The sequence below is a fragment of the Lutra lutra genome, chromosome 4, assembly GCF_902655055.1.
Source record: "Lutra lutra chromosome 4, mLutLut1.2, whole genome shotgun sequence".
Taxonomy (NCBI): domain Eukaryota; kingdom Metazoa; phylum Chordata; class Mammalia; order Carnivora; family Mustelidae; genus Lutra; species Lutra lutra.
The window spans coordinates 118,465,974-118,479,081 of record NC_062281.1 but is presented as its reverse complement, the minus strand read 5'-3'; the positions used below and the strand labels follow the sequence as shown (position 1 = coordinate 118,479,081).

Genomic DNA, 13,108 nt, shown 5'->3' with positions numbered 1-13,108 from the left:
AGATTTCAAAATAAATCTAAGGTTATACATAGGATGTGGGTTTTTCACTGGGAGTAGTATTACAGAAAGTTTGTGGTATTAGAAGGGTCATGACACAATGCAGGTTGCTTAGTCTCAAATGCAAGTGTAAAGCTTGCATTTTAAAAATATTTTAAATTACACTCACAGATGAAAAATGTAACACAAAGAGAGACTATGCTAAAAATATATCAAGTTCTCTCTCTCCTTTGTAAAAGTTAAACTATTTCAGAGACCATAAGAAGGCACTAACTTGACTGTTTTTAAGGTTAAATAATACTTTTTTCAAGGCTATATTATGAAACTATGTTCAACGGTCAAACAGAAGCAACCATATTAACTTGTAGCAGGGGGACAATTTTTAAGTACTAATTTGATATTTTCAATGCAGATATTAAAGCAAAATGTATTAAGCAAATTATAACTGCATATGAAATTACTATAGTAGAAGAAAACCAATGATTTGAGTAAATCCCTGACAGTTGATAAGTAATCACTGTGATTAATCAACATAACCTTACTGAAACATCAATAGCAACCACTAAGCTCTAGTAAGTTATTACTGATTTGTACTTTGCCCTAAGAAAAATTAATCATAATAGTAATGTGGTAAATGGTAGCCTCCCTGTGACTTCAAGGTGACTCATTTGAAACATCTAAAGACAAATCATACTCATATCATGTACCATTCTAAGTTTCTAAAACAGATTCCGGTAATTTAAAGTCATGGACAAAAAGGTTTGAATATTTTTTATGGTTTAGTAACTAGGGGAAAAAAAGTACATATAAATACTTTTAAGAAAATAATAAGGTAATTTGTAAAAGTATGGAAGAGAGAGAATAAATTCAAAATTTTACTAATGTTAAGACTGACTTAATTCCATTTGAGAAGAGAAACATACAAATACACACATATTTTAAAGTGATCTTTCTTATAGGATCAACTACATGCCCACATGAAAAATGAGCATTTGCACAAGGTCCAAAAGCTAGAAAATATTTCTTTAAATCATAGTTTAATTAAAAGCAAAGCAATTTTGTGACAAATACTTAAATTTATATAATTCCAGGGGTCCCTAAAAACCATGAAATTACATAAAATATATATTTTTTTAAAGATTTATTTATTTATTTGACAGACAGAAATCACAAGGAGGCAGAGAGGCAGGCAGAGAGAGAGAAGGAAGCAGGCTCCCCGCTGAGCAGAGAGCCCAATTCGGGGCTCGATCCCAGGACCCTGGGATCATGACCTGAGCCAAAGGCAGAGGCTTTTAACCCAGTTAAAATATTTTTATATGTGGTGCCCCACATAAAATATTTTTTACAACAGACTTCTTAAAGAACAGTTTTGGGTTTACAGAAAAAATGAGAAGACAGTTTCCATATACCTCCTGCACTCAATTTCCCCTATCAATAATATCTTCCATTAGTATGGTAAATTTGTTACAATTAATGAACCAATATTGATACCTTATTACTAACCAAAGTCTATGGTTTGTTCAAATTTTCTTAGTTTTTTGTTTGTTTGTTTTTAAGCTAATGTCCTTCTTCTGTCCTAGATCCTATGGAGAATACCATATTACATTACATTTTGCTGTCATATCTCCTTAGGTTCCTCTCCTTAGGTTCCTCCACTCCTTAGGTTCCTCTTGATAGTTTCTCAGACTTCACCTCTTTTTGATGAGCTTTGAGGAGTCTTGGTCAAGTATTTTGTAGGATGCCCCACCATTGAAATTTGTCAGGTATTTCTTCTCATGTTAAGACTGGGATTTAAGGGTTACTGGAAGACTACAGAAGCACTATTTTCATCACACCATATCAATCACATCACACTATCAATATGATTGATAACTACTGATATTGACCTTGATTATCTGTGTGAGGCAGTGTTTGTCAAGTTTCTCCACTGTAAAGTTACTCTTTTTTTCCTTCCCTTTCCATACTATACCCTTTGAGGGAGTCATTGTACACAGTCCACACTTAAGGAAAAGGACTTCTTCTTCCTCTCCTTAAGAATACAATATCTACAACAATTATTTGGAATTATTCTGCATAGAAATTTATCTCTTCTTTCCCACTTGTTAATTTATTTAATCATTACTTATATCAATGGACTCATGGGTATTTATTTTATTTTATAGAATTAAAATCTACTATGATTTTAAACATTTTTTCCTCATTTGTTCTATCTTTGGCCATCAGGAACTCTTTCTGTTGGTTCTTCTGTCCTTTTAAGATACTCCTATTAATGTAGGGTTTTGTTTGGTTTTTAAGCCCTTCCTCTCTCTAGTATTACAAGGTGTCTAGACTCATCTTTGTCCTTACCGTATTTCCTCTCCCAGTATTGGAATCAGCTATTTCTCTGAGGAGCCTTGGTTTCCTTCATTAGATAATGGTATGAGAAACCAAGACGTGTATGCTAGGTGTACACAAATGAGCTTTTATTAACACCAAGATGATTGCTGATATTATGGTCTTTAAGAGTCTAATCCTCCATCACTAATTCTTCAGATGCTACAATGAGCTCATCTTGGGTATCTGAATGATAGTCTTCATTTCTAAATACAGCAATACCTTAAAAGCTTCTAGATACCTAATTTCTATATACTTAACTGTATACTAAATTTGGGTACCAAAGAATCTGAGCACTTAAGTAAAATTTTAACTGAATTTTATAATCCTTAATGACTACATAGCAAGCTGAATAAAATATCCTACATAACTAACTTCTTCTGTTGAGAATTACTGCTAAAACTAGATAAAATTAGAGAATAGCTAATTTTTTAAATTTAAAAGTGTTTAAAATTTTGAGAAAATCATTTAAGAAAAATGAAAAATACTTCAAGCAAGTTGCTCAAAACGGAAACCAGTGTACTTAAAGGGGAAAAAAAATCTTCCAAAAGAAGTTTGTTAGCCAAGAGTTGGCATATCAACTACTACCTGTTGTGAAACTATTAACAAATTAGCTCAGGAAATTGAAAAGCACAAACTGATCACAAAACTTTATGATAAACTCCATCATTTAGTAATGTCACTGCAATTTAACATTTATTAAAACATGTAAAGTACAGTGATAAAGATTTTATCACTTCCTCTCCATCTCTGCCAAAACTGAATACTGATCTGGGCACACTGATTTAAACCTAACTCATTCATTTTAGGTCAGAACAGAATTTTGAGTGGGTGTTTCTTAAGCCTAGAGTGGTTGGGGTATTGCCCATCTGAGGCATCCCTAGAGGTTATCTGCTGGGCAAACTAACGAAAGTGGGTAAATGTTACTGGGTACCAGGAAAGAACAAAAAGTTGGATTTGAGTAGAACTATACAGTTTTAGATTAAAAATTTTCCATTACTTATAACAAAGCAGCATTAATTTTATAGATGCGCTTGACCCATAGAAACTTTTAATATGGTTATAACAAATTAATATGCTTATCTTTATAATAACCAAATACAAACTCAATTCTGGGTAAAATATCAGAAAGCTTGAGTTCAATTCCCACGTGTTTTCTTCAACTATGAGCAAAAATTAATTTTTCTGTGTTTTGTTCCACCACCCGCAAAGCAGATCAAGTTTTATTCAGTGTGAACATAAAAATAAAGCCTTGGACTAAAAAATAACGTTTGGATCAATAGAATAAAGGTGGGAAATTCCATCAAGAGGAGGAAACACTTTTTAACCACCATTTCCTCCCTCCTAAATACTATGAATTACTCTTACAAGAATTTTTTTTCTGAATCAAGCTCAATTAAATTATCTTAATAGGTTAAATATCTACTAATTGATCACTCCTATGCTCAAAACCCTCTAATGACTTTCCATCTTACTCAGAGAAAGGCCAAAATTCTTAGGCCCTATATAATCTGCCCTATTTACCTCTCAGACTTCCTCTACTTCCTCTCTTACTTCTCTACTCAGAGACTCTACTCAGACATGCTCCTGGCCTTAGGCTCTTTGCCCTTACTAGTACCTTAGCAGACAATTCTTTCCCCAAATCTGCATGACTTACAAACGCTTTCTCATTTAATACCAACAGCTCTAAAGCAGAAAACTTTCAGATTCTCTGTTCTGAATGAATAAATAAAAAGATAGGTTAAGTAACTTAGTAAGTAGTTTGACTTCAAAATCTTATATTCTTAACAAATACTAAATCTCTAGCAATTATGAGAAAACAAAAAGACAAAAAATTGTGACCACAGAGTCATTTAGAATTTAAAATCTGCTTATTCTTATTAATAATTAAATTTCTTGAAGCTTTTTATTCTGATCAGTTTCTATCATATTTATTTTTGTAGGCTATTTAAATAGAGAAACAAGAAAATCAGCTTGTAAAGTATATGTGCAGATAGGAAGAAAAAAACAAAATTCTCCCTTAAAAGGTAACAACTCGCATCACCTCAGAGTAACTCAGATGTAACTGAAGCCACTGACACCAACAATAAACATACGTGAATTTTCAGAGGTTTAAATTCTATTCAACAACCTTTCAAAGAAGAGACCCACGTTCAGTCCCTCCTTCTATAAGATCACAAATGCATTTAGACAGAGTCTTGAGATCATTCTATCATCCTCACCAGTGACCCAATGATAAAAAATGTATGCAAACTGATGCATGTGTGAAAACAGTGATAATCTCTGAACTTTAAAAATCAGAATACTCAAAGTATATACAGTAAAAGTCACTTGTAGAAACAGCAGATGAGCGAATTATTGTATTACTTTAACATCTAATACAAATAGTTGAGCGATGGCTATGTACCAAGCATTATATACCAAGTGCTGAGATATACAGCAACTGAATGACTGGCTAGAAATTTCTCATACTGAGCTTCCACTGGTGGAGAATGTGGACAACAAGAATAACAAGAAATGTATATTTTATGGCAAGAAATAATTGATTTAATGAAACATGATGTGGCAGAAGAGCACAGTGATCAGAATAGTAGTATTATTTTGGATAGAAATATAGCCAAAGGAGTTTTATCTAATAAAATCATAGAGATCTGAATGAAATGAAAGGATTATATAGTATTTAAAATTCATAATGGTAATTCTGAATGGCCAAAAGATATTAAAATGACATACATGGTATAATTTTTATGTTTAATGAAAACTTAGAGTTTAACCTCTTAATTTTATAAGTGTATATCTGCTTGAAACACGCATTATAATAGAATGATGACTAAAATCCATCATTTTGATGTAAAGTGGCACTTTGTTTGCGAAGGAGGAAACCTAGCTAATAACTTTCTCAAATAGTTCTAAGAAAATGACTAAAATTTGAAAATTGCTACACTTAAAGGTTAAATCCACTGTGAGACACTAATATAAAACAGCTCCTCCAAAGACAAGGAGGAAAAGATTATAAAAATCTTAAGTATATTACAGATACAGATACCTCAAATAATAACATAGGGAAAAATTATAAACTTTAAATCAGAGCGAAGGTTTCAAGATGACTAAAGAATCTTTGAAATCAAATTTAATAAACTTTAGCCTCACAAGTGTGTCTACCACTGAATGCTAGTGTTTATAAAAATGAATATTTGTTCATCTAATGTATTTCCTTATCTAAATAGGATACTTTTAAAGTATAATTTTCATAAATACTTTAAAAAGCAGATCTTAATCATATCAACTGATTACATAATAACATAATTTATTAAATGAAGAGTTGGAGAGAAATTAGTTTACAGGGAAAAAATTTATTCACAAGAGAGTAACATTAATTGGAAGAGTTGATCTGAAGAGATATGAAGTACAAAATATTTGACAGAGTTCTCCCCCTAGTGGAACGTGAAAATGATCTAAAGTATTTCCATACTTCCATACAAAGAATAACCTAAAATGTACTATTCTTATAATTGAGAAAGGAGTTTCAGATTTTAGCAAGAGATCTATTATAGATCTGCATGTAATAAGTAAATAAATTCATGAAAGTTGAATCATCAAGACATTTACTGAAAACACATTTACTAAATGTATTAATAGTAAAGTAGCAAAGCACAACTCAGTAAAAAGAAATACCTTAAAAGCAGAGAAATACAATTTAGGAAGATACAGCAGCTTGCACAATGGTACAGAATTTTGAAAATATGTGAAATTTTTGAAAAGTGTGTGTGTGTGCGTGGGTGTGTGTGTAAGGGGTAAGGAAGGAGTGTGAAGAGATAATGCTGAAAGATGAGATGGGCAATGCAGGCTTGGGAAGCAATGAAAAGGTAAGCCATTTTAGGCTGAGAAATTCTGAGATGATTTGCTAGGTAAAAGGCAGTCAGTAAAAATTCTTATTTTATAGAAAACTAACTAAGGATAGCTCTGTGGAAGAGCTGAGGCTGGAGAAGTGAAACTGACTAGGAAGTTACTACAATAGTTCAGGTAAGGCTGGGGACAAAATAATTCAGGGAATGGCCAGGGGAACAGAAAGGCTAAGAGAGATTAAAAGAAAAGTTTCTGAAATTAAAATCACCTTTGATTTAGTTTTAGATTTATTCCAGACTTTCCTCTTTTGAAGGAACTGAGGAGTTGGGCAAGACACTTCAGTCTTCATGAGTTATTAAAAATTATCTGAAAGTGGGACACCTGGGTGGCTCAGTTGGTTCAGCAGCTGCCTTTGGCTCAGGTCATGATCCCAGGGTCCTGGGTTCGAGTCCCACAGTGGGCTCCTTGCTTAGAGGGGAACCTGCTTCTCTCTGCTTCTGCCTGCCACTCTGCCTGCTTGTGCTCTCTCTCTGACAAATAAATAAATAAAATCTTTAAAAAATTATCTGAAAGCAAAACTACAAGAGTATGTGAGAAGGTAAAATGTTGGTTATGTTAACTAGCACAAGCACTTTGTAAAAGAATTTTATATTATCTAGTAAAGTTGAAAGTTTACATATTCTCTATATAGTCTTCATGTAGAGCGTTAAGAAAGGACTAAGTGAAGTTCTCACTAGGTTGAACAATCTGTTAAGAGATGCTACCACTGATCAAGACTAGAGATACAGAAAGAAAAAAAAAATTTGGATGAAACAGGAACACATAATTTTAAACATGTTGAATTTGAAGTGCCTGTGCAACTTCCAGGTGGAGTGGTCTGGAGTCCATTAAAACTACTGGGCGACTCATCAAAAGACATAATAAGTTAAAGAACAACAAAAGACAAGTCAGAGTAGAAACAGGTATTTACAAAACATAACAGCAATAAGTAAATAACTATACATCCAAAGAAAAAGACAAAAACCTACCAGAAAAATACATATAAAAAGACTTTAGCAGACCTTTACAAAAGAGGAAATCCAAATGGCCAGCCTCATTAATAATCAGGTAAATGGAAATTAAAACCACAACAAAATATCACTGCATACCCACCAGAATGGCACAAGTTAAGACATCTGACACCACCAAGTGTTAAGAAGGATATGAAATAAGCAAGAACTTTCATACTTTCAAGAACTTTCAAACTCTTGGGAGTTTAAGCTGGTACAAGCACTTTGGAAAATAAAGTTGAAGATTTGCATGCTCTGTGACACAAACATTCTACACTAGAGAAACATGTACATGTAGTCAGTATAGTGCACACGATTGCTTATAATCACAGCACTGTTCCAAACAGTCCCAATCCACAAACTCCCAAATGACCAATAATATTAGAGTGGATACATTGTGATATAGTCCTAAAATGGGAACACATGACAATAAAAATGATTACTCTTACTAAAATAATGTTGAACAAAGAAAGAAGAGACAAAGATATTCAAGAACACTCTATTCAAAGTTCAGAAACAAGGAAAACTAAACTGTACAAATCAGAGAGGCATATGCAGATGACACAATTATAAGGAAAAGCAAAGGAGAGACTACCACAAAACTCAGGACAAGGGAGTCAGGTGTGATTGGGTAGACTTCTGGATACAGGCAATATTCTGTATCTTGACCTCCACCGTGACTATATGAGTAATGTGTTTACCCATATTATAATGTAGCTTTGTATTACAAACTTCTTGGTATATTGTGCTAATAATTTTTTAAAAGGTTTAAAAATTATTGGTTGGGGGAAACATGTAAGGGCTGGAGTTACATTAGGATCTTTTGTACAGATGGCTCCTTAAAGCCATGTAAGTGAGATCCTTCATTTGAATACAGCCTTTAAAAAGCCAAAAACTTGGGATTCTCAGAGGAATACAAACATTCAGAGATGATAAGAAGACTAAAACAAAAAACAAGAAAGAAGTAAGGCAAAAGTGAGTGGTGGTGGGAAAGCTATGGGAGGAGAGAATGTAAAGAGGACAACTGGTCAACAACGATAAATGAGATAAACTCAAGCAGGATAAATACCGAAAAAATACCAATGAATTTACCAATTAGGATTCCAGGGATTATTTAATCAAGAGCCATTTGATGCCAACATATTCCTGATAGTAAAACTTTCATGCATTTTCTATTTTCAGAAATGATGTAACATGCTGCATTCCATTTTAAATAAAACTTGCAGCATATCAGGCTCTTCACTTTCATAAGTATTTCAGAATAAATGAAAACAATGATATAAATCTTGCTGTTTGTGACTAACATGCATAGAAATGTAGAAAAATTTCATAATTTTCTAGATGTTAGAAAACTCCAGGCTTAAACTAGAACTGAATATGATAGCATGATTTTAAATCACTGATTACAAATATGTCATGAAGTCAGTTTATGTTTGAAGTTTTTCTGAGTATGTGCTACTTTACAGGGAATATTAGCAACAGAACATAAGGCTAATTTTTTAATAAACTTATACAAATCATAATGTATCATGATTATTTTTGACCCAGATCAAAAGATGAAGCTATAATACATGTAAGTCTTAGAAATTAACCAAATTTTGAATTGAAATTTAGTTCAAAGGATATTTTAAGTGGGAAGAAAATTCTAGATGTTGCAGCAAAAATTGTATTTTGGCTTGGAATAGAATATAACACATTTTGAAAGAAATAAGATTTTAAACACAGTATTTTTCCCATATGAGAAATTTACTAACTTATAAATACAATAAGAAATAGGACATAGAGGGGTGCCTGGGTGGCTCAGTGGGTTAAAACCTCTGCCTTCGGCTCAGGTCATGATCCCAGGGTCCTGGGATCGAGCCCCGCATCGGGCTCTCTGCTTGGCAGGAAGCCTGCTTCCTCCTCTCTCTCTCTCTCTGCCTGCCTCTCTGCCTACTTGTGATCTCTGTCTGTCAAATAAATAAATAAAATATTTAAAAAAAAAGAAATAGGACATAGAGTGACAAAATATTTAGTTTTGAATCTTCTTTCAAAAATTGCTTTGGCAATGTACAAATATGGTATCAAACTATCAAACGTGGACTTAAACAGAGGCAAAAAAAGAACAAGACTAAGTTAAGTTGGACTTCAACAAAAATAAAAACTTTTGTGCATCAAAAAACAGTAACAGAACAAAAAGGCAACCCAAAGAAAGGGAGAAAACATTTGAAAACTATCTATCTGATAAGGGATTGACCCTAAGGATACACAAGGAACTTCGATAACTCAAAAACCTGATTAAAAAAATGAGCAAAGAACTCATACAGACATTTCTGTAAAGAAGATATACAAATAGCAAAAAGCAAATGGTAAGATGGTCAACATCACTAATTAGGGAAATGCTAATCAAAACCACTATGAGCTACGACTTCATTCTGATTAGGATGGCTACCATAAAAAAACAAACAACAACAAAAACCCCACAAAATTAACAAGTATTGGTAAGGATGCGGAGAAATAAGAGCCCTTGTGCACTGGCTAGCAAGAATATAAAATGGTGCAGCTGCTGTGGAAAACAGTATAGCAATTACTCAAATAATTAAAAACAGGATTATCATATGATCTATCAATACCACTTCTGGGCAAATCCCAAAGAAATGAAAGCAGGGATTCAAAGAGATCTGTACAACATCTGTACAACCATGTTCACAGAAGCATTATTCACAATAGCCAAAAGGTGGATGCAACCCAAGTGTTTACCAATGGATAAACAACAAAATGTGGTATACAGATACAATGGAATATTACTCAGTCTTATAAAGGAAGGAAATTTTTTCATATATTATTTTTCACATATTATCCATTACACATGGATAAACCTTAATGACATTATGCTAAGTGAAAAGACCCAGTCATAAAAAGACAAATACTGGGGCAACTGGTGGCTCAGTTAAATTTAGTGGCCAAGTGTTGATTTTGGCTTAGGTCATGATCTCAGCATCCTGGGATTGAGCCCTATAGTCTGTAGGTGGGTTGGTTTGTAGGTTGATCTGTCGGGCTTCTTGCTTAGCGGGGAGTCTGCTTTCCCTCTCTCTTTCTCCCTCAGCCCCTCCCCTGACTTGTGCACTCTCTCTAGAATGAATAAATCAATCTTAAAAAAAAAAAAAAGAAAGAAAGAAAAGAAAGACAGGGACCCCTGGGTGGCTCAGTCACTTAAGTGTCTGCCTTCAGCTCAGGTCATGATCCCGGAGTCCTGGAATGGAGTCTTGCATGGGGCTCCTTGTTCAGCAGGGAGAGTACTTCTCCCTCTGCCTGCCACTCTCCCTTTTTGTGTGTGCTCTTTTCTCTTTCTCTGACAATAAATAAAATCTTTAAAAAGGAAGACAAATACTATATCGTCTTACTTACATGCAGTGCCGAGAGTAGTCTAATTCAGAGATAAAAAATGGAATGGTGGTATCCAGGGGTTCGGGGAAGATGGGCATGAGGAGATGTTCAATAGGCAGATTTTCAGTATTGCAAGATGAAAAGAGTTCTGGAGACTGACTGGTTGTACAATGTGAATGTACTTAATGTTATAGAGCTTACACTTTAAAATGGTCAACTTTATGTTATATGTTATGTTACCACCAAAAAAAGGACATGGAAATGAATATGTGTTGAAAATAGAATCATACTCATTAAGAGGAAAATACAAGTCACTCTTCAGGTACAGAGAGAAATTATTTTTATGTGTACTTTATTATTTTCATATGGTACCTGGATTTCCAGCTCAGCAATGTGCTGCTGTAATTCAGCCACAGCAGCTATGCTATCTGCTTCCCGGAGTCTCACAGCCATCACTTCTTCCTTGTTCTAGGGCGGCAAACAAAACAAACCAAAAATAAACCATATGATAAAAGTAAAATATGCTTCAAATTTTGAAAACAAATAGATTAATGATTAGATGAAAACAAAAGTGCCATTATTTCCTGAACTTGATATAAAATGAAGACCAAATATACAGAATAACATTCTATCTTTAAGCATTCAGAAACAACACTCATATAAACAAGTGCTGCATAAAAAGTAAAAATTAAAAATGAACTTAACCTTAAAAGAATTCAAATCACTGGTGACTCTGAAAGCTGTTCATTTTTATGCAAGAACAAAAATTGAGAACTTTCAAACACTTAATTTGGACAACAGATTAACAGAGAATATGGATACTGAGAGAGTATATTAACTAGATGATATTTAACGATTATATTCTTTCTGAAGCAATAAATGTTAAAGAACATTTACATTATACTACAAAAGAGAATAGAAGTTCAATTATATCATAATTCTAATCTTCCCAGGAAAAGCATAGTACTTAACTTTACCACCTCAAAATTGCACAAAGAAAAACCCCAAAACTGTATTCTACAATACCATAGCCAATTAATACTGATCCAGAAACAACAAAATATGACGAAAATATGTTACAGAAAAGTAGGGTATGCAAAATATTTTTCTCCTCCATTAACTCCAGTTGAAATGAAGCAATCATTTGTATCAAAAATTTACAGTATGGTGATCGTCGGAGAAATTTAGCATCTGACAGTACTATAATACCAAAATTTCTAAATATAACAAATTTAGAAGTATAATAATTAAACTACTTATTCTTGTATCTTAGATACTTCTGCTTCACGTTAAGCAGATACTGCTTTAAATATTTTGCCAGTCTGCATATGGTCACATGTGTACCCTGTGCTGTGCTAATCAATGTCTAAAAATCAGGGGCACCTGGGTGGCTCAGAGGTTAAGAATCTGCCTTCGGCTCAGGTCATGATCCCAGGTTCCTGGGACTGAGCCCCATGTCAGACCCCCTGCTTGGTGGAGAACCTGCCCTCTGCCTCCTTCCCACTCCCCCTCCTTATGTCCCCACCCCCAACCAAATAAATAAATTCCTTTAAAAAAATGTCTAGGGGGAGAAGCAAGATGGCAGAGGAGTAGCAGACTAAAATGACATCAGGTCCCAGGAGTTCAGCTAGGTAGTTATCAAACCATTCCAAACACCTACAAACTCAACAGGAGATAGAAGAGAAGAAGAACAGCAATTCTAGGAACAGAAAATCAAACACTTTCTGGAAGGTGTGATGTGTGGAGAAATGAATCTGAAATGACAGGAAGAAAGACCACAGGAGGGGGAAGGGGTTGGCTCCCGGCAAGCAGTGGAGCAGTGGAGCACAAAATCAGAACTTTTAGAAGTCTGCTCCTCTGAGGGACATCGCTTCAGAGGCTAAGCAGGGGTGGAGTCCTTGCGGGGATAGTGTGGTCTCAGGTCCCGTGGGGTCACAGAAAGATTGGGGGTGTCTGTGTGTGGTAGAGCTCCCAGGTATCGGAGCAGAGAAGCCAATACAGAGACAGAGCCGAGGAGTGAGCTCTCAAATCAGGGTTACCTTAAACCATGATCCAAGGCACAGTTGGGCCACTGCTCTTTCAGCAGGGACCCCACAACTGACAGATCCAGAAAGACCCCCTCCTTCCTTCTCCAGGAGGAGTGGCATAGAAACGTGCAGCAGGAATCTGCTGGGTTTGGAGACTTCAAATGGGGCCATGCGCCAGAGATAGAAATGCTCAGTCACAGGCCAGGTGAGTACAGAGTGTAGCTGGAGACATGGGAGATGGGAGGGATTGACTGCTTTTCTCTGAAGGCACACTGAGGAGTGGGGTCCTGAGCTCTCAGTTCCTCTAGGCCCGGAAATTTGGAGGCCGCCATTTCCATTCCCGTCCTCCAAAGCTCTATGGAAAGCATTCAGGGAACAAAAGCTCCCCAGAGCAAACCTAAGCAGATTACTTAGCCTGGCCCCTGGCAAAGTTAGTGCAATTCCGCCTCG

The 13,108-nt window shown here is 35.0% G+C and overlaps 1 protein-coding gene across 5 annotated transcripts in view; it reads right to left on the bottom strand.

Annotated features, from left to right (window-relative positions):
* Window positions 1-13,108, bottom strand: part of EVI5 (ecotropic viral integration site 5) — a 187,713-nt gene that overhangs the window by 44,934 nt on the left and 129,671 nt on the right. For all 5 annotated transcript variants that reach the window (XM_047726159.1, XM_047726161.1, XM_047726162.1 and 2 more), the window contains one exon: window positions 11,004-11,099. In XM_047726159.1, coding sequence (XP_047582115.1) covers window positions 11,004-11,099 — 96 coding nt within the window. The remainder of the gene's footprint in view (window positions 1-11,003; window positions 11,100-13,108) is intronic.